This window comes from Pocillopora verrucosa, chromosome 1 (genome assembly GCF_036669915.1).
Source record: "Pocillopora verrucosa isolate sample1 chromosome 1, ASM3666991v2, whole genome shotgun sequence".
Classification (NCBI taxonomy): Eukaryota; Metazoa; Cnidaria; class Anthozoa; order Scleractinia; family Pocilloporidae; genus Pocillopora; species Pocillopora verrucosa.
In genome coordinates, this window is record NC_089312.1 from 36,117,411 (window position 1) to 36,139,244 (window position 21,834).

General features: G+C 39.5%; 1 protein-coding gene and 1 pseudogene across 1 annotated transcript; one reads left to right on the forward strand and one right to left on the reverse strand.

The window, feature by feature from the left end:
- Positions 1-123: 123 nt before the first annotated feature.
- LOC131798397 (uncharacterized) lies at positions 124-12,837 on the forward strand. The gene is made up of 11 exons (XM_059116038.2): positions 124-962; positions 1,449-1,625; positions 2,570-3,510; positions 3,735-3,927; positions 4,353-4,811; positions 5,049-5,381; positions 5,956-6,106; positions 7,069-8,072; positions 8,273-8,511; positions 9,535-10,036; positions 11,640-12,837. The coding sequence occupies exons 1-11, from the start codon at positions 278-280 to the stop codon at positions 12,791-12,793; spliced, it is 5,838 nt and encodes a 1,945-aa protein (XP_058972021.2). The 5' UTR covers positions 124-277; the 3' UTR covers positions 12,794-12,837.
- A 558-nt stretch (positions 12,838-13,395) lies between these two features.
- On the reverse strand, positions 13,396-21,670 carry LOC131798401 (glutamyl aminopeptidase-like; annotated as a pseudogene).
- Positions 21,671-21,834: the final 164 nt, after the last annotated feature.

The following is a 21,834-nucleotide window of genomic DNA, read 5'->3' on the forward strand; positions in this document are numbered from 1 at the left end:
AACTGACAGGCTCTTTCCGAGAATTTCATGCGGAAGTTAGAATTCTGAGAAACATTCCCTTCTAGGAATTGGTCCTAATTGGTTTGAGTCTGCGCATTAACACTCACATTGTTTTGACGGCCTTTAAATGTGCTTGGATGGCATAAAAACTTGAAGGCAGTTGAAATATCGTCGACGAGGACAAGTTTCAACGAGAAACTTCGTCGAAAGAGGATTCACAATAATGAGTGTTTTGCGAAATCTTTAAATTTCTGTCAAACTGGGTACTTGTGTTAGCATGGCACATCGTCGAAATAAGCAATCGAAGCACAAACTTCCGCCTAAAACTAGAGATATCGAACTGAGCATAAATATATGGGGAGATCGTTTTCAATCAGAGGGAGAAAGAGGACGCCGTCATCAACTGAAAGATTTCAAAGGTTTACTGGAGGCTGCTGGGTTCCAAGTTGCGAAAGCGCAGGAGCCAGTGAATTCTCCGGCCGGGAATGCCAGAATTATCAACATCGTGTTGAAGACAACGGAATCTAGAAAATCGAAGTTTTTTGAGCGATTTCGACGAGAATGGTGTTCCTCTATTTGTCAGCGTGGCGACTCGTTCTGGATGGAGTCAGAGACTCCCAAAGATACTTTCAAATACAAGACAGATGAGACACGGCAAATGATTGGAGTCGCTTCCTTCAGCTTTGGAACATTTACTACTCTTGGTACGTACGTACAGCACTGGTCAAGTGAACAAGATTCTGCATCTATTCAAGAAGGAAGCATTGAAAGCGAGTTCCAACATGATCTGGGGACTTTCACGATCTTCATTTTTAAGGAGGGCGCCATTGAAGGATCTAAAGAAATTAAATTTGAAATGGAACACAGGCAGTTTGAAAATTATGTCGTCGTTGATGAAAACGTTGTCAGTAGAAAAATTAGCTTCTATTTTCCCCTTCAGTGGCCACCAAAAATCTTCGAAGGTAAGTAAAAGAATATAACATTGCCTTTTTCAAGAAAAAGGAATGTTATTTCCTTTTCATAAATCACGATAAGAAATGTCCAAAGCAAGTAGGTGAGATAATGAAGGCACTTCCTTTTTTCAAGTTCTCTGGGTCTTTTGAATTCAAGAAATTACAATATGAGGTTAGAAAAATAGCCTGCGCTACGTTTTCAGTCTTGAATTAAAAACTTACGTTGCCAACCATCTTAATCAAATGTTTTAGTATCGCATGAGAAGAATTACCGTGAAACGTCTGCCAGCACTCACTTGTCTTGGTGATCTTAGTAAATGACGAAGGAGAATTAAAGATCCTTATAGTGTAATATTATCAGTCGTTCCGAAATTTAGATTTATCACCTTGAGGTTTAATCAAATTCCATTTGGTAAGGAGTATCTCCATTCCTTTTATAAACAATATCCTGGTGTGAGATATGTTCATAATGTTTTAATTCTCTATCGACTGCAGAGGTGACAATCAATGACCACACAAACTACGATCGTTTGACGCATTTCCTCGGGTGCAGTCGAGAAATTCTAGGCTCCAGCTCGGTGTTATGTTTAAATTTTCCTCTGAAAGAAAGAATCCTCGAAAGAGATGAGGCAGATTCCCCTCTTGGATTAATGACTGGCCTTTCACGAAGAGGTAAGCACTAATCATGTTTATACTGATGACTCTGCTTAATCACATCGACCGTGACCAACTTCACCATTGGGTGTTTTTTTGGTTTTTTTTTTGTTTTTGTTTTCGTTTTGTTTTTGTTATTTTTTTCATTCTCCAGCTCGTGTTTATTTTCAAGATGATAACAGAAAAAACGAATCAATCTGAGCTTTTTAATTCTTAGTTTACTCTGTCGAAAAACTTGCAAGGAAATTATTCCAGTTTAAAGTAATATTTCGAGCCTGAAAACTCTTGGTAATTCTTTTACACTATTTCTTGGGATATTTCTGATAATGCAATTTTTTTTATACAACTGTCATTAATTTACTTTCCCTTATTTTTAAGTTATATCGTTATTTTCACGTTATTTAGGGACCAGTAAATATTTATTGTCTTGGCAGGGGGGGAGGCATGTTTATATCGTTATTTTTTACGTTATTTAGGGACTAGTCAATTTTTATTGCCTTGGCAGGGGGGGAGGCATGTTTATATCATTATTTTTTACGTTATTTAGGGACTAGTCAATATTTTTTGCCTTGGCAGGGGGGGAGGATTTTATGGGGGATCACTTGGATTTAGGGTTTGGGGGAAACGAAGTGGGGACCAGTCGTCGCTTATCATAGAAAATTGACAGTCAACGAGGGGTGATCATTGGAATAATACAGAGCTAAGGGGGAATCAGGTAAATTTTATTGGGAGACAAACAAATTCCTACGACCATTCACTTTTCCCATCCCCCCTCCCCCCCAGGCAATAAATAATGAGCAGTCCTTTATTAAATAACTTTTTCTTCTGTGATTTCTCATGCAGTTTATTTACTTTTCATACGATTATATGTTAAATATTTTGTTGCTTTATCTTTAAATTAATTACTTATCTGCTTATTTTCCCAGCTATCTGTTCATAAATATATATTCACTCATTTCCAGGCTTTTCTCTTTGTTTTGCGAATATAAAGACAAACTTTCCCCGAGGAATCACAGAGGTTCCAAGGAAACCGACGCTCTCTGACCCTAAAATCATGTACGCTTTAGAATGTCTTCTGTCTCGAGGCTTCAAAGTTCGTGATCGTATTTCTCGAAAGTTTTACGACTTGTTAAGAAACGCCACAGACAGGTACGGCTCACTCCAAGAGAATAACCTTGTATCTCCTGAAAAAGTTTGCAAAGCTCTGTACAGATTGGTCAGCATTGTGGAGACGGATCGATTCTGCCCTTTAGTGCATTACCTTGAAAAGTTGCTCTATGGAGACATGATGCATCTGACGGCATTTGAATTTGAGATTCCGAAGCATTACGCATACGTACCTCGACTCATCGTTACTCCCACTCAAGATTACCTCCTGCCCGCAGAATTGGTGGCAGAGAACCGTGTCATCAGGGAGTATGGGCACGAGAGAGCGATGCGCATTGCATTCCGGGAGGAAGACTTTTCTAAGCTCTCATCAACTCACCCAGAAGGTCTAAAACACGTGTTAAAAGAACGCGTGGTAGAACTGCTCTCCAAAGACGTCCACATTGCTGGGAGAAAGTTCGAGTTCCTGGCTTGTTCCAATAGTCAGTTACGTGATCATGGTGCATGGCTGTACGACACGGAAGGAGAGCACAGGGCCGCTGACATAAGAGGATCGCTAGGACAGCTTAATGAAATCAGATGCGTTGCCACCTATGTATCTCGCATGGGTCAGTGTTTCTCGTCCACAAAAGAGGCTGTCACAGTCAGTATTGAAGTGGGTTGCAAGGTGGAAAAAATTCCAGATGTAGAAGTAGAATACAACAATGTTTATTTTGAATGTTGTCGCAACTTAAGATCTGGAAAATACACCTTTAGCGATGGAGTTGGGAAAATCAGCAGGGCTTTGGCTGAGAAGGTATGTAACAACAATATATCGATCAGATTTTTTCTGGCCTTTTTTTACACCTAAAATTTTACGATATAAGTCGTATTTTTTCAGTGTTAGGAAACAGTTCTTTTTTCACGTCACTTCATCAGATTCAAGAATCCAAAATGGAAAATTCGTGATAGGAGCGTTTTGACAAATATCTGAGTTTGGGATATATCACTGACCTGCCGATATCCTCTTTTCAATGTCAGGTAGCAGATAGCCTCAGTTTAGAACCTACTCCCTCAGCTTATCAGATTCGTTACGGTGGTTGTAAAGGAATGCTGGCAATAGATCCCAGGCTCCCAAACGGAGATAACCAGGAAATCCTGCAATATCGTAAGAGTATGGAGAAGTTCAACTCAAAGCATTCTGCTCTGGAGATATGTGAGGCAACGAAGCCGAGTAAGTTACCCTGTGATTGTTATTCGTTGGAGTGTCTTTGAATGTTGCAATTCGATCATTGAACTCTAAAATGGCATTTGAACCTAAATTTCTTGAATAAATTCTCCATGTTCGGTACATAAACTAAACTTCTATTACTAGTAATAAATGCAAATGCTAAAGGATATAAGCAATATGGTCTCGTGGTTGCAATCCAAATCAAACCGTGCCTCTACATCTGCAGATTTCGAATGCAACCAGACATGACCTAGTAATTAAAATTTTCCTTTGTTGCAACTGATAACGAGCACTTCCTGTAGAAATTCTGTGTTTTTCGCAGATTTTAATAATCAATCCCCAGTTTAGTCATATTACAGAGCTGTTATCCGACTTAGATGAAACTGCTGATGAAATTATTATTGCCTTCTATTCATATCAAATTTTAGATCTTTTGTACCTTAACCGTCAGTGTATCATCCTGTTGAATGGCCTCGGAGTTCCGGATGAGTCGTTTATCAGTCTTCAAGACAAAATGCTCCGTAGCTTGGCCTTAATGTTGCTGTTTGAAACAGTAGCACTGGAAACTCTTCAACGAGCCAACATTCCAGGTGGTTTGAAGATTACAGCCTTATCACGCAGTGGTTTGAACGTTACCCGAGAACCGTTCTTCCGCTCTTTGTTGCTGGCCATATATAAAAGTCGGCTGGGGGATTTATTACGAAGGGCCCGGATTGCTATCCCAGAAACCCATGGTCGTCTCTTGATGGGCGTCATAGACGAGACCGGTTCTTTAGAATATGGTCAGGTGTTTGTTCGATACTCGAAGCTGGTCAGTCAACCAGGAAAGCAGCTGGAAATACTGAAAGGCAAAGTGGTAATAAGCAAGAATCCTTGTTTTCACCCAGGTCAGTATATGACTGGTTCTTAAAAGGATTTTCTTCCATTTCTAGGGTTCTTTTGGTTACAATTCTCAAATCATTAATTAGGATTTCTGTTATTTACCTTTCCATCATACATAACACCTTACAAAGGATTTTGACACCCTACAAAGGATTTTAATACCTTACAAAGGATTTTGACTTCGTAAAGTGTAAAGTGAACCTCCACCTCACTTTTGCCACTTAATTTGTGTTTGTTTATAGGTGACATGCGCATATTTGAAGCAGTGGATATCCCAGCTCTTCACCATTTGGTCGACTGCCTTGTTTTTCCCGCCAAAGGCCACAGGCCTCACTCAGATGAAATGTCTGGTTCAGATCTCGATGGAGATAAGTATTTTGTTACGTGGTATGAAAAGCTTCTCCCACGAAAAGATAACGTTGCCCCAATGGATTTCACATCCCCGGAGAAGATGGAGCTACAAAGACCCATAGAAGTGTCTGACATGATTCAGTTTGTGGCGGAATACATTAAAAATGATCAACTTGGTATCATTGCAAATGCTCATCTTGTCCATGCAGACCACGATGAGGAAGGTAAGCTGTTTTAATTAACGTATTAAGATGAACTGAATGAACTTTCATCATACTAAGAATGCATGGATGACAATATCCAGAGAAAAAATTAAAACATTGAAGAGATGTAACCTTTTTAAACTAATATAAAGTCAGAGTTCCAATTAAAAATTGTTAGTATCTTTTTTCAGTTTATTTTACATCAAGCATCGACACCTCAAAATATTTCAAACCAATAACCTCGTGTAACTGACCGTAGTAGTGTGCATGACGCGTGGACGCGTATCGTGTGTGAACTTAGGTAGCGATCTGTCAATTATGGGGGGGAACCGTTGGTGCGAATGGGGGAAGGGTCATGACATTTTATGCAACCAAAACGAGTAGGGTTACCATCAATTTGTGCAGTGCTCTTGGGGTTATGGTGTTGAGTTCAAAAGATAAGACAACTGTGGCGACAGTGATGCGAATCACCGATCATCTGAGATAATAATTGCATGTGTCTTGTTCAAATTGTAACAGATCTTCCACAATCAGTTTGTATATAAGTGAGGCGCTCACTCGAAGCTTTCAATAATGTAACATTCCTTCATTTAAGGTGTGTTTTCAGACGCCTGTATCCGTTTGGCTCACATGCACTCGGATGCCGTAGATTTTCCAAAAACAGGAAAGTGTCCGTCTTTGCCCAAAGAGTTGAGGCCAGATCAGTACCCAGACTTCATGATGAAATCCGGGAAACCCCGCTACAAGTAAGTTTTGCCGATGACAACCAAAATTGGACGAAAGATATCTAACTCTTTTTTTTAATTCGAATCATGGTTTGTATCTCATTTAGAATCCAGCTCCCAGTTGGCTTGTTAGCTCAGTTGTTAGGGCACTACACTGGTATCGCAGAAGTCATGAGTTCAAATCCCGTACAGGCCCGAATTTTTTTCAGGCCTTATTTTCGCTACTGCTCAAGTAGTGTTAGGAACCCAATGGGCTTTTAGTAGTGTTTATTACCGCGAAGATCGCTTTCATGTTTACGTCTTTATCTGCAGTCCACATGTATGATTTTCATATGTTCACTGTGACTGTAGCCAGCCCAGTCCGCGATTAGGGAATTTACGCTCGTTTAGAGTGCTTTTTTCTTCCCTTTCGCGGTCCTAAGGCTGGACAAGATAAAGAAGTATATTTCTAATATACTACTAAGTTTAATTAGTTTCTGTATTATCTCGAATTTTCTTTTTACGTTTTTTTTGTAGCGTCGTTCGATAAACATTGGCATCATGTCATAAGTAGACCTTTTCCATTTATTTAATTTTTACGGCTTCCGCTTGAGGTCAGTAAAGTCTACCATCCATAACTTCAGTTGTTTTTTTAATCTATGTAGTTACATTCACAGTCAGTAACACTTTACGATGATGCTATATAAAGTATACCCAAACGACCTCATGGCAGCATGTAGACGAATTATAGCGATCCACTTCCGAGAAATGGCTACACCATAAGACAAATAATAATTTCCTACGCGTCCATGAAGAAAATGGACTTTTTTATAATATTTCTGCTCCAGCCAGCAGATTGTTGTGTTGAATACGCTATTACATCGAAGATTAAATCTCTTGAAGGACTATGTTGAGTGTTCTACAAGGCGAAAAATTTAACGCTGTAGATGTGTTCTGCCACACTTCAACAACAACAAATAAAATATTCTTTTTTTAATTTTCAGTTCTCAAAGGATCCTGGGAAAACTCTTTCGCAAGTGTAAATCCCTTGATCGTGCCCAGCAGTTCTCAGCCGAGGCCTCTCAGAGCCAGATCATTCCCGACCCCGACCTGATCGTTCAAGGGTATGAGCACTATCTTGAAGAGGCCGAAGCAGTGAAAATTCACTACAACACCAAGCTCGATGGGCTGATGTCTTTATATGGCTTAAGAAATGAGGGAGAAGTGATAACCGGCTGCCTTGTTAAGGTAAACACTCGCCTCGCTGGAAAAACCGATGAAAAATTTGAAGTGGCGCAGATGATTCAAGCAAGTCTATCCACGCTACGTGCAAAAACGCGGCACGATTTTTATGATGAATTTGGCGGGGAAGATGAAGTGATGGAGGAGTTTGAAGAAAATGGTCATTTTGCCGAAGAGATTTTGCAGAAAGCCTCGGCATGGTACATGACAACTTATGGAGACAGAGGTGAAGGTGAAGTCCAGAGAACAGCTTCGTCTACAGATCCAAATCAGCAACGGGAGAAAGGAGACCGGAAAAGATTGCTCAGCTTTCCTTGGGTGGTCGACCGTATCCTGGCAAATATCAAAAAAGGTAAAAAACAAGAGCGGGAGAGGGATGGAACCCAAGCCCAACATGCCATGGGTGCAGTCGGTGACCTCATAACAGATCAAGCAGCTTACTTTTTTGATAAGTTGAAATCAGAGCTTGTTGATATTCGGAAGGTTCAAATTGAAGAGCGAGATAAGCTGAAGGATACGCTTAACCTTCTATTTGGAGAGGCCCGGGCGCCGCGGCTGGCTTTGTTCGACTCGTCGTTGACCGGAATCTCCGTGGGCGACGAACAACAGACGTCTGTCGGGATTTATATCCATGTCAAGTGGAATGCATCTGAGAAGGAGCAATATGAGTACCTCCAATGGCTAGGCAGAGCACTCAGCCGGGAGGGTGAAGTCAAGATGCAACGACATCCTTTGGTTCTGCATTTTCAACGCGGCTCCTCTCAAGGTACATAAATTAAATTATATTCAAAGATTCACAACAAGATGATATTGTTTTCAACATTACCTCTAATTTCTATGGAATAAATGTCTCTGTTATACCACATTGGAATGGTCTCGAGAGCTTTGAAATACATCCTGATATTTTAATCTAACTCGCCAAGTAATAGAAAAAAGAAAACATCCTTTCTTTGCATAACTATCTAGGTCTCAAGTTATTGAGGCAGGACTTCTACATCACAGCAGACTCTAACAGATTTCAAAAGAGTGCTTATGTCAGTATGCAGGTTCAGCGGTGTCCTCGACTCCTCCATCTGCTGCTGATTTTGATCCACTGGGGGCGTCGACGGCGTATTATTGGGAACTCGAGGAACAGCTTCCTGTCAGACGAAAATCTGGCCACCATTTTTCTCGTTTTTTGTGAGGAATCTGACTTTATTAATAAGGTAAGTCTCATGTACCCGTGCATCAGTGATTTTCGGAAAGAGAAAATGAAAGTTACTAGTTGCAGAGCGTAAGGGTGCGTTCCTTTGGGAGGATCCGGATTTGAATTTGTGATCCAAGATCACACAGATCACGGTGCATCAAAGGAACGGAGCTTTAGTTCATCGGATTAGTTACCATGACAGCAGGCGCGAAATTGTAGAGCGCGTCAGCGGAATCGCGCGATAAATTTAAAAACAAAAACAAGATGGCTGTCGCGTATAGAGCAGCTGTTGTTTCGTGAGTAGAGGAACTTTCTGATCATTCAATACCACAAGAAGCGAGAAGCAGTGAAGATGAAGAATTTCTATTTTTTCTCTTGAAAAGGGAGATGCAAAGCCATGTCCGCTCTGAGAATTATTTCGAACGTATTAAACAATTCTCCTGTGTTGGGAAGCCTGAATGCCGGCGATCAGTGGCCGATCGATTTAACATTACAAAATTGAGTGTATTTCGTGTTTATCACAGAATTTGTGGAGCGATCCCCAACAATCTTTCCGGTCAATATATGAGGTACCTACATGTTTGAAATTGGGCACCGCTGGGCAAAATGATTAATTTCTGATCCTTCTCCCAAAGGAACGCGTTGGATCAATGATCCAATGATCCAATGATCCAATGATCCGTCTTTAGATCGCGCAGACCGGTGGTCCGATGAATCCTTATCCAGAGTGGATTTGATAGATAACTGATCTTAAAATGAATTTTCTCGAAAGGAACGCCGCAGATCAGAAATCCTGATCCGGATTCTCCTAAAGGAACGCACCCAAACTTTCAATTATTATCTGGAAACGAAAGTAACGGAAAATGATTTAGAGGGAGGACTTTATGCGTCCTGAGAAAGGGTATCACCGCCTTTAGAAAAATTTCGATAAAACATCTTCATGTCATTCTTTCATTCAGTCTAAAAATGAAAGTTTTCTTTTTTCACTTTTACCGCCAGGACGTCAGTGACATTCATCTTTTTATCATACTTTTTTTATTAGCTAAGCAGCGCTGATATGCAGAACTTCTCTTCACGCCATCTTGGTTTACCGTCCAGCGTCGAACAAACCGAGGCTGAGAGGGTGTGGAGCAATGAAGTGCTGGGAGAAGATTATCAGGAAAGACTAAAAGGTCTCAAAGGCGACAAAACTCCAGGTCATCTGTTGATCAAATTTTTTGAGCATTACAGTTTAGTAGCAGACGATGATCCCCTTCATATACGAATTATGACAAATCCAGTGAAAAGCCTGGAAACGCTTTGTCCAAACGTTTCTACAGAAGAAAGTAATCGCTTTTCCGATGCTGCTCTTCATGCGTTCCATGAACTTGCACAGTGTTGTGGTCTGGATAGTTTTACCGCATCAAGTCATACAGAGAGCACGCGTGAGCTAAAAGAAACACTGTCCATGCCCAACACGACTTGGGGCGCGCTCCGCTTTGCTGAAGAATTCGTGAGAGTCAAGTTATCGACTCTAACGTCAGCTCAGATCTCCTTAAGACCAGGTAATTTGTTTCGATTTCAAGAACTTTTAGATCATTTAATCTGGTGTTTTGGTACGCGTAAAAAGAGAATCAATCGAGGGAAATAAAACGTGGAATCTTGCACATTCTTCAACATACCGGTATGGATGACGGTTTTGATAGAGAGGGCTGGTTGCTAGGTTAATATTTGATTTGATCATCCAGGATGCCGGTTACCTAATTTAAATGGTTCATTTAGTTGCGCAGGATGCCAGTTAGCTAATTTGAATGGTTCATTTGGTCGCCCAGGATACCGGCTAGCTAATTTGAATGCTTCATTTGGTTGCTCAGGATACCGGCTAGCTAATTTGAATGCTTCATTTGGTCGCTCAGGATACCGGTTAGTTAATTTAAATGCTTCATTTGGTTGCTCAGGATACCGGCTAGCTAATTTGAATGCTTCATTTGGTTGCTCAGGATACCGGCTAGCTAATTTGAATGCTTCATTTGGTCGCTCAGGATACCGGTTAGTTAATTTAAATGCTTCATTTGGTTGCTCAGGATACCGGCTAGCTAATTTGAATGCTTCATTTGGTCGCCCAGGATGCCGGTTAGTTAATTTAAATGCTTCATTTGGTTGCTCAGGATACCGGCTAGCTAATTTGAATGCTTCATATGGTTGGTGGATGGCTGTTCAAATGATGGATTGGTTGGTTGCTTGGTTGATGTGGTCATTTCATTAATTGTTTTGTTTTAATGGGTTATTAAGTTGAAGGGTTGATCCATATTTTGAGTTGGTTTGTTGGTTGGCTGGCTGCCTTGCATTTATTTTTTCGCAGATGTTCTGGCTGGTTGTATCATTTGTTGGTTTGGTTGCTTGGTTGTTTTTTAAGCTGTCAGCTTTTATTGCTTTATTCATTTGTTTCCTTTTTGTATTTCATAGATGGTTTGGTTAGTTGAATCATTTGCTTGTTTGGTTGGTTGTCTGGTTTTTCGGTTGGTTGCGTCTGATTGTTTCTTCATTTATTTCATTTATTTATTTCGTAAATGGTTTGGTTGTTTGTTTCATTAATTATTTTGTTGCTTGATTGTTTGGTTGGAAATATTTGGATATTGCTAGATTGATCGGTAAATTAATTTAGTCGGTCAGTATGTTGATTCCGTTGATACAGTTGGTCCTGATTGGCTGATTAACCGATTCGGTCTGTTGATAAGAACCAAGTGACAAAGAAACTAGATACAACGTCTCCGAATGTATACATAAGCTTTTCTTCATGCGCAAATCTTCTCACCTATCCACAATTTCAGAGTTTAGAGTGCTTATGATCATAATATTTTTTCTGGATCGCGATTCGGTTGCTGAATTAGTCCGCTTGCACTAAACGCCAAAATGATAACAAGATATCTGTTATCAATGGGTGTAACCTGACATTATGAAGCTGGTCAAAAGCCTCTCTTTTTTTATGTAACTCCCTCCATTTGGTACGCTCTATGTAAGACTTCAAAGAACTCCTGTTAGTTCAAGATGATGTATGCATTATTGATCTCCCCAAATGATATGTTATGGCCTTTTTTTCCTGGACACGACACCAGTAAACTTACCTCGTGAATGAGTTCTAATAGGACTGTTATTTTTTATTTTCAGCTCAGAATGGTTACATTCTTGAGGCCACAGGAAATTACCTTACGTTGCACACGGTTCAAAATGAATTGGAGAAGATTGAAACCACTTGCAGGTCCTACATTTATGACCATACCGTGAGTGGGGCTAGTCGGTTTCTGTTCTTGGACCAAAATGGGCCAAATGATATGGTCAATTTTAAGCAGCTGCAACGAGGGGACTATGCGGTGAATCTAGACCCGTTGAATGGATTACTACGGCATGGCCTCGGCCTTGACGATGGGCCCAACAGCGATTTGGTAGAACAGAAATTTCTAAGCTTGATTTCCTCTCAAATGGGGGTTTTTAAGCAGGAGTATCTACCCTACGTTCACGGTGCTGATAGACTAATGATCAGGGTGGAATTTGGTAGCATTTATGTCCAAAACGCACGATTTGATGCACCAAGGGTTGGAGCCGTTGAGGATATGCTGAGTCAGAACGCAGATTCCACAAACCGGCCCGGGTCTAGTCAGGCCCAAAAACGGAAGTTGATGACACATAAGTTCATACCAGTTTTAGATTGCGGTGAGAGCTGGACTGCGGCGTTCCCGACAATCTTACATGATAGCTTTGCAGAAACGTACACCCTGGGAATAAAGGAAGGTAGAAACCACACCAAAACCGTTCGCTATGACAGCGAATTGCAGTTCTGTGACGTAGACATTCCACCTATTAACTGGGTGGTAGCAGACGTCAAAGCCCCGCGCCATGCACGTGCGAAGTCACGTGACATAGATTTCCGCGTCACCGTCTGCTCTCAAAGAAAACTTGAAGATGATAAAGACGAAGTCATGAGCTCACCTGGTTACGAAATGTTTAGCACAAAATCAATCCTCAGCAAACCAGGCAATATGAGTTTGGATTTGGAGCTGGCAAGCGGCTTCCAAACGAAAGTTTCTTATGTCAGACATGATAAGACCTCGATCTATAAAATCTCTGACGGAAATCTGTTCCTTCAAGTAAAGGAAGTAATGAAATATGAAGGAAAAGGTTCGAGGTTTCTTAAACCCTCCAAAAACTCCACAGAAGTTCAAATATTTGGATTTTTTGATGGTAAAGGTGACCCGGAAGAGGCAATGAAGGTGTCCAGGAACTTATGGTCAGCGGCTAAAAGGCTGAGACCACACATTAGATAAATTACTCACTTTTAAGCAATGCAAATATCGCACAATTTTCAGCTTTTTGTAAAACTATTTTCATGGAAAACGAGAAATTTTCTATTTTTTGGCACAATTACAATCAAATTGATCGAAGTTTTTACATAATTTTACCATTCTGTGACTTTTTTCCCACGGTGATTGTAGAAAAAGATTCGTGGACTAACAGTTATTAATTATCAGTATTAGGTGAACTTAAGGCCTGAGGATTAATAACGAAAAACACGCCCACGTTAAGGTCGTGTTTTGTTGATTGACTTGACGTGGATGTGTGTTTTTTTCCCTACCTTCTTCGTTTTTTCTTTTTTTTTTTTTTTTTTCATCACTCAGAGTTCAGCTGAATTTGCTCCGAAAGTCTTTGATTTCATATAGTTTGTAAACTTTTCAGAAACAATTTATTTGACCGCCCGTGTCTGAAGAATTGGCGAGATTTCACTCTCCGTAGATTCTTTTTTGTAGGGTCTAAATTTGACAAAGTCATATCGATTCAAATCAACTTTTTGATATGATTTAAAATGACAAAACGATACTAATGTTTTTTCAAGCTGACATAATCTATAATTTTTGCTTTGTCCATTAAACTGTGCATTATATGTAACAGTCTCTTTTATCAGATTTGCACGTGTTGATTGAGCCAATGAGTGATTTCTTCCTCATGCCGACTGAGCCAATGTATATTTGCGTGGATTCGCTCTATTCCCATTTTCACCTGGCGATAGGCTGCGTCTGTGGGCTTATAATCCTTGAAGAATTTCTTAACCTGTAACGAATCAAGAAAAATTCACAAGCAAACTTAAAAAGTCGGTTGAAAAACGCACATCAGCCTACAAAGTTACTTTTAGTAGGCTTTACACGTTAACCCCCATGAGTGACCAAAACAGAATTTCTCCTTTCAAAGTTAATACATTATCAAGTAGACAAGTGAAGAGAATAAAGAAAAAAAAAATTAGGGGATTGTTATCTGATCCAATCCATAATTCCCCGAACTACCATGATAAGAATTGTAACGAGGCAGACAGTGCGGAGAATTACTATTGAGATCTTAGGGGTGAAAGGACTAAGGTAAGTAGCAATTATTCTTCCCGTCGTTCCCTGTGTGAAGCAGCCAAGGGGAAGCCTAAAAAGAATAGTTTTTTAATATTACTTCAAGTCAGCCAGAATGAAATGAGCCTAAATAATAACGAAATAATTTATTTTGTTTTAGTAACTTTGCGTTCAATTAAGAGGCACGTCTAAATACTGGGAAGAGCCCGTCAACACTGGCTAACTTTGGATTTCGCGAAAGCGGCAACAAGGCATGTGCTGAACATCAAGAGGAACACCGTGACATGCGTGGATGGATAACGCCATATAACCGTCCAAGACTGCTAGTTCAAGTTGTGTAATGCATCAAGAAATCCAGAAGATTGTTATTATAAAAAAACATCTTTCACAACCCTGGCATTTTATTTCTTATCGAATACGGAAAATAATCTACATCTATATCAAATATCCTACCTGGCTCAGTTGTGCGGGAGTATTGCATTTAAACATCAAAGATTCAATCAACACTGGCCATTCATCGGATCCACGACTATACCTAAGGTAAAACATTTTAGTTAATTTTAAATTGACAGGTCAGTTTTCATCATTCAGAAAGATGTTACAATTTACTTTTCGAATAACGTTTTAAATGGCGCTTCATACCGCTTTCAAACGCTATTGTCCTGTTTAAAAAGGATACTTTTTTGATGTCGGACGCTGTTTTTTATCTCAGTCGGAAATTAAAGCTGCATGCGATTGCATGCATGTTCCGAGGACATTTACTTTATCCGTTATTGTAATTTATGTTTCATTTTCTTTCCAAGCTTCAAAATGCAACTCATTTTCTTTCCATATGAAACTCGTGCACATAAAAATAATAGTCGAAGAGAATCATATCCCATGTTCGCACAGAGCAAGGGTTTTTAGTCGAAGTTGCCTTACAATTTAATCGAATTCTGTGATTCAAAGTGTTTTAGGAAAAAAAAAATGTCAAATTTGCTTTTCAAATTACTTTCCTTTCAGGTGGCTTAGCCAGAACAAAATATGGTTTGTGATGACGCCAAAAAAAAAAAGGAGAACAGGAAGATAATTCCTTCTGAAATATTTGTCTGAAACGCTTTTCATCGGCAGAAAATAATGAAAGAAGACTTGTCGAGAAGACTGCTTTAGTTGGAGCGCCATTTAGGTCCTGCGAGGAGATGATTAGGAAGAGTTGTGAGATTTGAGATTGCAAGATAAGCGTCAAGGAGACAGAGGAACAACGTTTTGCAGTAGAGATCATATCGCCTCCAAGTGCGATTTTATGAGTTGATATTCTTCATACCTTTCGTACAGAATGTGCCAGTGTTCACGAAAAAAATCCCAAGCCATTTTCCATGATTCGGGGTTAGACGCCACCCCGCTGATTACTGAAAGTGTGTCTTGAGGGGAAATTTTTGTCTTATCCAACGAATAATTTAAGCACCTGTTGACGAAAAATTGAGAGGAGTAAGAGAGACGAGGGAATCTATTTCAATTGGGAAAAGGAATTTGAAAACCTCGCTTAGAGCTTGTTTTCGAGTTCCAAAATTTTAGAATTATGAGTTTATTTGCATCCCCAAAACAAATTTTTCGTACCTGCCTGCGTATCAATTCAGATTCAAATCAGAAACTGCAAGGGGAATCTCGGAGATGTGCTATTTCTAGTGTTGCCAGTGAAGTTTAATAAGTTAAAGTTGTCATTTAAGGGCTGCAAACGATTGTGAAGATCTTAGTTGAGAGCAACAGAGAGACTTAGAATAATTGGTGCAAAAATACAATTTGCCCTAAGGGTTTTTTGGAGGCCTGTTGGTTTATGGTGATATGAAGATCCGATCGATCGGGTAGATATTGCGGGCTCATTTCACAAGGAGCGCAAAGCTTGTCCCACTGTAGGATACACTCCAGTGTGGGATACTCGCCTTTACACTCACTTTTGTATCATTTGAGTATTTCTTGTGTAAGTGAGTGCATCCAAAAGAATATCTTTTTCGGAGGCGACGTGAGTAGTTGAGTACTTTTTGAAAGCCTGGTTCCATTCTTCGGCGCCACCTTCTTTGACACCAACTGAATACACTAAAGAACGAAGGTTTGATGGGATCCTGTGAAAATAAGTACTATCAGTGGCTTTGCCTTTTAGGATGTATGTTGTATCGGGAAAAAGAAAAACGAATCAAAGAACTTATTTGATCATTTTCATAATAGGGCCTTTTGGGAGACATTCAACAATACGCGATTCAGAGTAATCTTGACTCCTTATTAACATATAGTAGTTCTGAACCTAAACAGCGAAATTAATCAGTTTGCTTTTTGTAAAGCTCAGCAAATCACACACAAACGAGAAGAAAGCTGTCAGAAGAGAGACACTTACATTTTGTTCTCTTCCATCGCAAGTTTAAACATGTTCTTGATCTTCAAGATGGTGTCCTGATCTGAATAGTCACAAGCCTTAAAGAGAATCTTTGGACGCAGCATTCTGGAAAAACAATAATAGGCCATGATCAAGACGCATGAATTAGCAAGGGAATCAGAAAAAGAATGAATTAGAATCATTAACAATGAATTTTCTTGTTTTTTTTTTCACATTTACAAAGTCTAGAGGGAAGAAATTGATTTTAAATTGATTTTTTAAGACAAAGTATTTGGGAAAAACAAAAGAAGACAAGTGCTTACTTTTGTAAATGCGATCCTTTGTCATTCCATCCCAGTCTCCTTATTGATGGTCGAAGTTGTTGAAGCATGTATCTCTGTAGTGGACAAATGATTGTAGTTTATAACTTCTCTTCTATCACAATCGGCTCAGCTATTTCAAGTTTACCATAAAAAATAATCACAAAGTGTTTCCGCCACTTTTTGGTCATAAGTACTTTCAAAAGCGCTTCCTCACGATGCAAAACTTTCCTCTCATTCATAACGTAGAGAAAATGTCCGGACCTAAGAGATCCATGAATACTTCTGATCACTATACGTGCACCTCCGCCTATGTCATCTATTACATAACTTGCACTTATTACAGAAATTTATACGTTGGTGAAACAGGAGGACAACTAGGCGACCGATTCCGGGAACATCTTTGCGACGCAAAAAAGAAATGACAGGGACACATCCAAACCAGTCGCTAGACTCTCGAATCTCCCTAATAATTCTAAGAAGCATATGGCAGTTTGCGGCCTTTCCCTACATCTAGACAGTTCGGAAAGCTGCAAAACTCTAGAAAAACTCTTTAATCTTTCAAATCGGCACTCTCGATCCTCACAGTATCAACAAGTGCTTTTCATTCAACTAATTTGTTCCTGTTTTCTCGTCATCTTATTCCGACCAATAGTGTAGCTCCATTCTCTGCATATAAACACACACAACCCACAATTCCTGCATTCGTTCCGACGGAGGGCTAACGCTCGAAACTTCAGCTTTGAAACTCTTTAAGGTGGCCAATTTACGTTATCAACTCAGTTGCTAATACTAAATTACCCCATTATACTCTCCCACCGACGTAGCCCTACAGTCTCTTAAGAAACGTACCCCCTTTATTATAAGTGTTTCCGTTAGTTCTACTGCAAATGAAGTCCAAATTCAAACTTAATTATGAACAAGAACTTGTATTTTATTTCTTCTAATCTTATACGCAACGATATCTCTTTGCTGAAGCTGAAATAATAAGGCCTCCCAGAAAGCGCAAGTGATATAGATAGGACACAAATTATATTACCTTAAAGACATCATAAGACTTGCGTAGAGTAAACTGGTCGCCAAGGTACTCCATGTTTCGTAAGAAAGTTATTAACGGTGAAAACTCTGCCTCATTCCTTATGTATTCAATCATTTCTAAGGCTAGTTCATATCCGAGCTCGTCACTCCTAAGAAAATGTTACATTTGGACTTATCACGAAAAGAGATTGGCGCAAAGTTACACGTTACAGAAACTTACAATAATAATCGGATAAAGAGCGAAATAAGCTTAACACTATTGCAGAAAATGAGGATGGAGAGGAAAAAATTAATAAGTAAATGAAAAGAAATTTTAAAATATGAAAATAACCAACGGGAAGCTGGGCGAATAGAATCTCAGTAGTAAATAGTAAATATACTGAGATGCGAAAAGAAGCATGTGAAATGGAATAGTTTACCTCGCCAGATGAAATGCATCATCAATCAGTCCAGAGCGGTCGGCTGGACTCATTACCTGCAGTGTTGCATAATACAAAATCATTCTAACTTCGTCATAAGTGCTCAGGATTTTCTACAAACGTGGTCATTACGACCACGAGTTTGGTAATTGTTCAGCCAATTAAAGTAAATAAAAATGTAAACTAGTTGTAAACATCTACTTTTCCCTAAGAGAATAATCGTACTTACGGTATGGTCTGTGTTAAGTTGGTTGTTAAGAGCTTTCCAGTTGTCGATGTCGTAATTAACTCTGTAATAACCAATCTGATCAACATTAGCTTTAATCCACCCAGATGTCTTTGACCAATCAAGCGAAGCTGGAAAAAAAGATTCACGTTACTACCATCTATCTTGAAGAATGGAAAACTAGAATAAACATTAGAATCAATTTAAAACGTTATCCCTTATATCACATAGATAGTGTGTTGTTTCTTTCGCAGCTATCCACAGAACTCTTTTGGGGGATTGATTATTTCCTATCTGGATTTGTAGATTAAACTTGATCAGCCACCTGGAGAAATGTCTTGACCTCAGCTGAGAAAAAATTTTTAAGACATTTACATACCACTTCCCCTCTTCAGCCAAACGTGTTTGGTTGTGTTGTCCTTCTCAGTTTCATAAGTCAGCGGAATGTTCCATGTATAACTATGAAAAATAACAGAAGATTGACCAAGATGAAGTTCGAGGGAATATTTAGAAGCGTAAGGATGATAGAGGAGAGAGTTGGTAAGTTAGATGCAGTTTTAGTGATAAAAAAGAGCGACTTGGCTTGTAAAATGAGAGTTACACTTTTTCTGGTAGACGTATATGGCATCTTAGATTGACTGCTAAGCAGATGCTAAGTCGAAACCAAAAAAAATCGTGTTCTCTTTTTTTGCTTATCATACCTATGTGAGGTTAACCGCCATTCAATTGCCGTGAAAACCAAAATTATTAAACATCATTTCTTTATATAGGATTCCTTAGCAGTGACTCCTTATCACGAACAACTGACCATAAAGGTGCCATTGTTTTTCTGTATGATGGCACTCAAGTAACACGAGCGAGGAGGAATGCAAGTCTGTAGGGTATAACTTACTTAAATGGAGAACTCTTTTGTGGTCTGGCACCAGGATCGATAAGGAATACTTTTTGGTCAGCGGTCGCCTTGTGTTGGTTCAGGCGCCTGATAGTAACAACTGGTAAACCATTTGAAGTGTCCAGGTGTCCATAACTTCTTTTACGTTAATGCCACTTTTCTGCGGAGATGAACCAATATAAAAGGGAAAAAAGTAGAACATAATGAAGCGTCAAAACCAATGTCAATTCGGCGTGGCCAATCAGAAACAAAGATTGTCGTCAAAAGGAGCTAATGGAAACTCTAACTTAACTCACCTAACCGGCCGGCCTCAAGCTCAGGAGAAAGCCGAGCAACAAAGACGCCATTGATTTAAATTAGTTAAAATTGGTGAACTGATTTGTTGATAGAGTGGTGTAATACATATACAAACCAAAAGCAATTCGGAAGTACTTCGGAGTTAATTGGAGGGTGGAAAAACGAAACGTTATCGTTATGATCATCGAAAACTTACTTCTGACAAAGCTAACCAAAGTTCGTCTGTATCTGCGTTGCTAGAGGAGTATCTTTGGAGGTATGACCGCAGACCAGCAGTGAAGTGATCATGGCCAATAGTATTCTTTAACATCCGTATTACAGATGCTCCCTACAAGGCAAATAACACTTGTTGTGATGTTGCTTAGGGCTGTTGTTGTCATGTGCTTGTCATATCTTAATTGTTTGCATCAATCGTCATATTCCTAGTTTAAGCACTTTTTCGGAGGGGTTTATTCAAACCTTTTCGTAAGATATAGAGTCAAACATGCTGTCAATGTCCTTGGGATCTTTTACATCAACTGAGATTGGATGAGAGTAACTCGACTGATCTTCACTGAAAGCCACTTGAAGTTTCTTCACGACAAATTGGTCCATCATACTCCAGTTAGGTTCAACAAAGCTTGCTCCCATGTTTTCCATGAATGTAGCAAAACCTTCATTCAACCAAAGATCGTTCCACCATTTCATAGTTACGAGATTCCCAAACCACTGAAACGAAACTCGTTCAAGGTTAGATGATGACCAAAAACATTATAGTATTAGGGAAACCCTACGCTGGCGGGTTATCTTACATTGCAAAGTTCGGTTATATTAATCATAATCCAGCTTCTCGTCGCTTGCTTCTCTAGCGGTTGTCAACATTGAGAGCTGGATCAGGGTGGGTCAATGAGTGGCAATAAATACGATTTGGGCTTTCAACCCTCATAATCTGACTGGGCTTGCAAATACTTTATAGGGAAGGGTGTCAACTTGACTTTGGGCCTGGAGTTAAGTTTAGTGTCGAAGTAGGTCAAATAGGTGTATGTTGCCAATTCAATAACCAATAATTATTGATGATTTATCCACCACAAATCCTTTTTTTTTTTTACAGTTATTTACATCCCAGGAATATAATTTTCTCTTTACTGACCTGATGAGCCAACTCATGTGTTACAGTCTCGCAAATACTTTGTCGTAATTCATCTGATGTCTTTTTAGGATCAAAGAGGAGCATTGAGCTGGTAAACCCGATTAGCCCCAGTTTTCCTCAGCACCGGTCGAAAAGTCAGGAATAGCAACAAGATCTGCAGAGATGGTGATAAACAATGAGAAGGACCAAAGGAATTGCCAAGGAAGTCCATGGATGCTATAAGAAAACATCAGTTCTGAAGCCTCGTAAATTTGATAGGCACCGAAGCACAATTGTGTATTGACACTCACATGCATGCAACTGCCGGAAATTTTTTTCAACTTTTCTTACCTTGCTTGGGAAGAGGAAAATTTATCTGGAAGAATTTTTCATAATTGAGAGAGTATTTGAAGCATATCCAGTGCATATGAAGCCTGAGCCAGTTGCGATGGTGGGGTCCAAATACGAACCTAAAAGGCGACAGAGAAAGTAAATTAGAGACATTTTACCTTTGTGTCCTTCATTCCCTCGTGAGTGAAGCAAACACTAGAACTTAAGGCTTCAAAAAAAAAAAGGGTGAAACTCTGGATTGTTCAGGACCTTAATACCACCGCTCGTTGTCGTCTCTATGTGGGTGAAGTCGCTCACAAGAAATGCCACCAGGTATGTGCTCATTTTAACTGATTCTTGGAAATGGTCTGCGAATAAATCATCTCAACCTTCACCTGAAAGCAAAGGTCAAAACTTTAGAAGAATCTGAGGGTATACATTTTACTTGTAAGTATATAAGTGAACCAACCCCAGACCTTGCGTCCCATTAAAATAAAAACAAGTAACAAACAAAGGAAAACCAAAGAAACAAAAAAAACTTATAATTGTGTGAGCAGGGATCAGGGATTAGGATGGATCCTTCAACAAATGTGCAAAGTGACACGAGATTTCCACATTACACACTTTACTCTGTGTGTTTTAAGGATCTTGTGAACTTGCACATCATCAGCATTCAGTTTTCGCAAATGCGATATTGAAATAATAAGCAATGACTGCCAATCCATTATCTTGCTGAAATTATCCAACTTTTAACGGTGAGAGTTTGTCCGCGAGGGGAGATTCCCCCAAAAAGAATATCATCTCTGCATGTGCAGATTGAGCAACAGACACTCATTCTGGAGGACATAGACCCTTTTCTCCTCACAATGTCAAAATAATCCTCCTCACAATATGAAAATAATCTTAGCCAGACAAGTTATGAGAATTCTTAGAAAACATCATAGAAATCGTACGAGAGACAGTAAGGATAATTACAATTAAGACATTGGGACTGAAAGG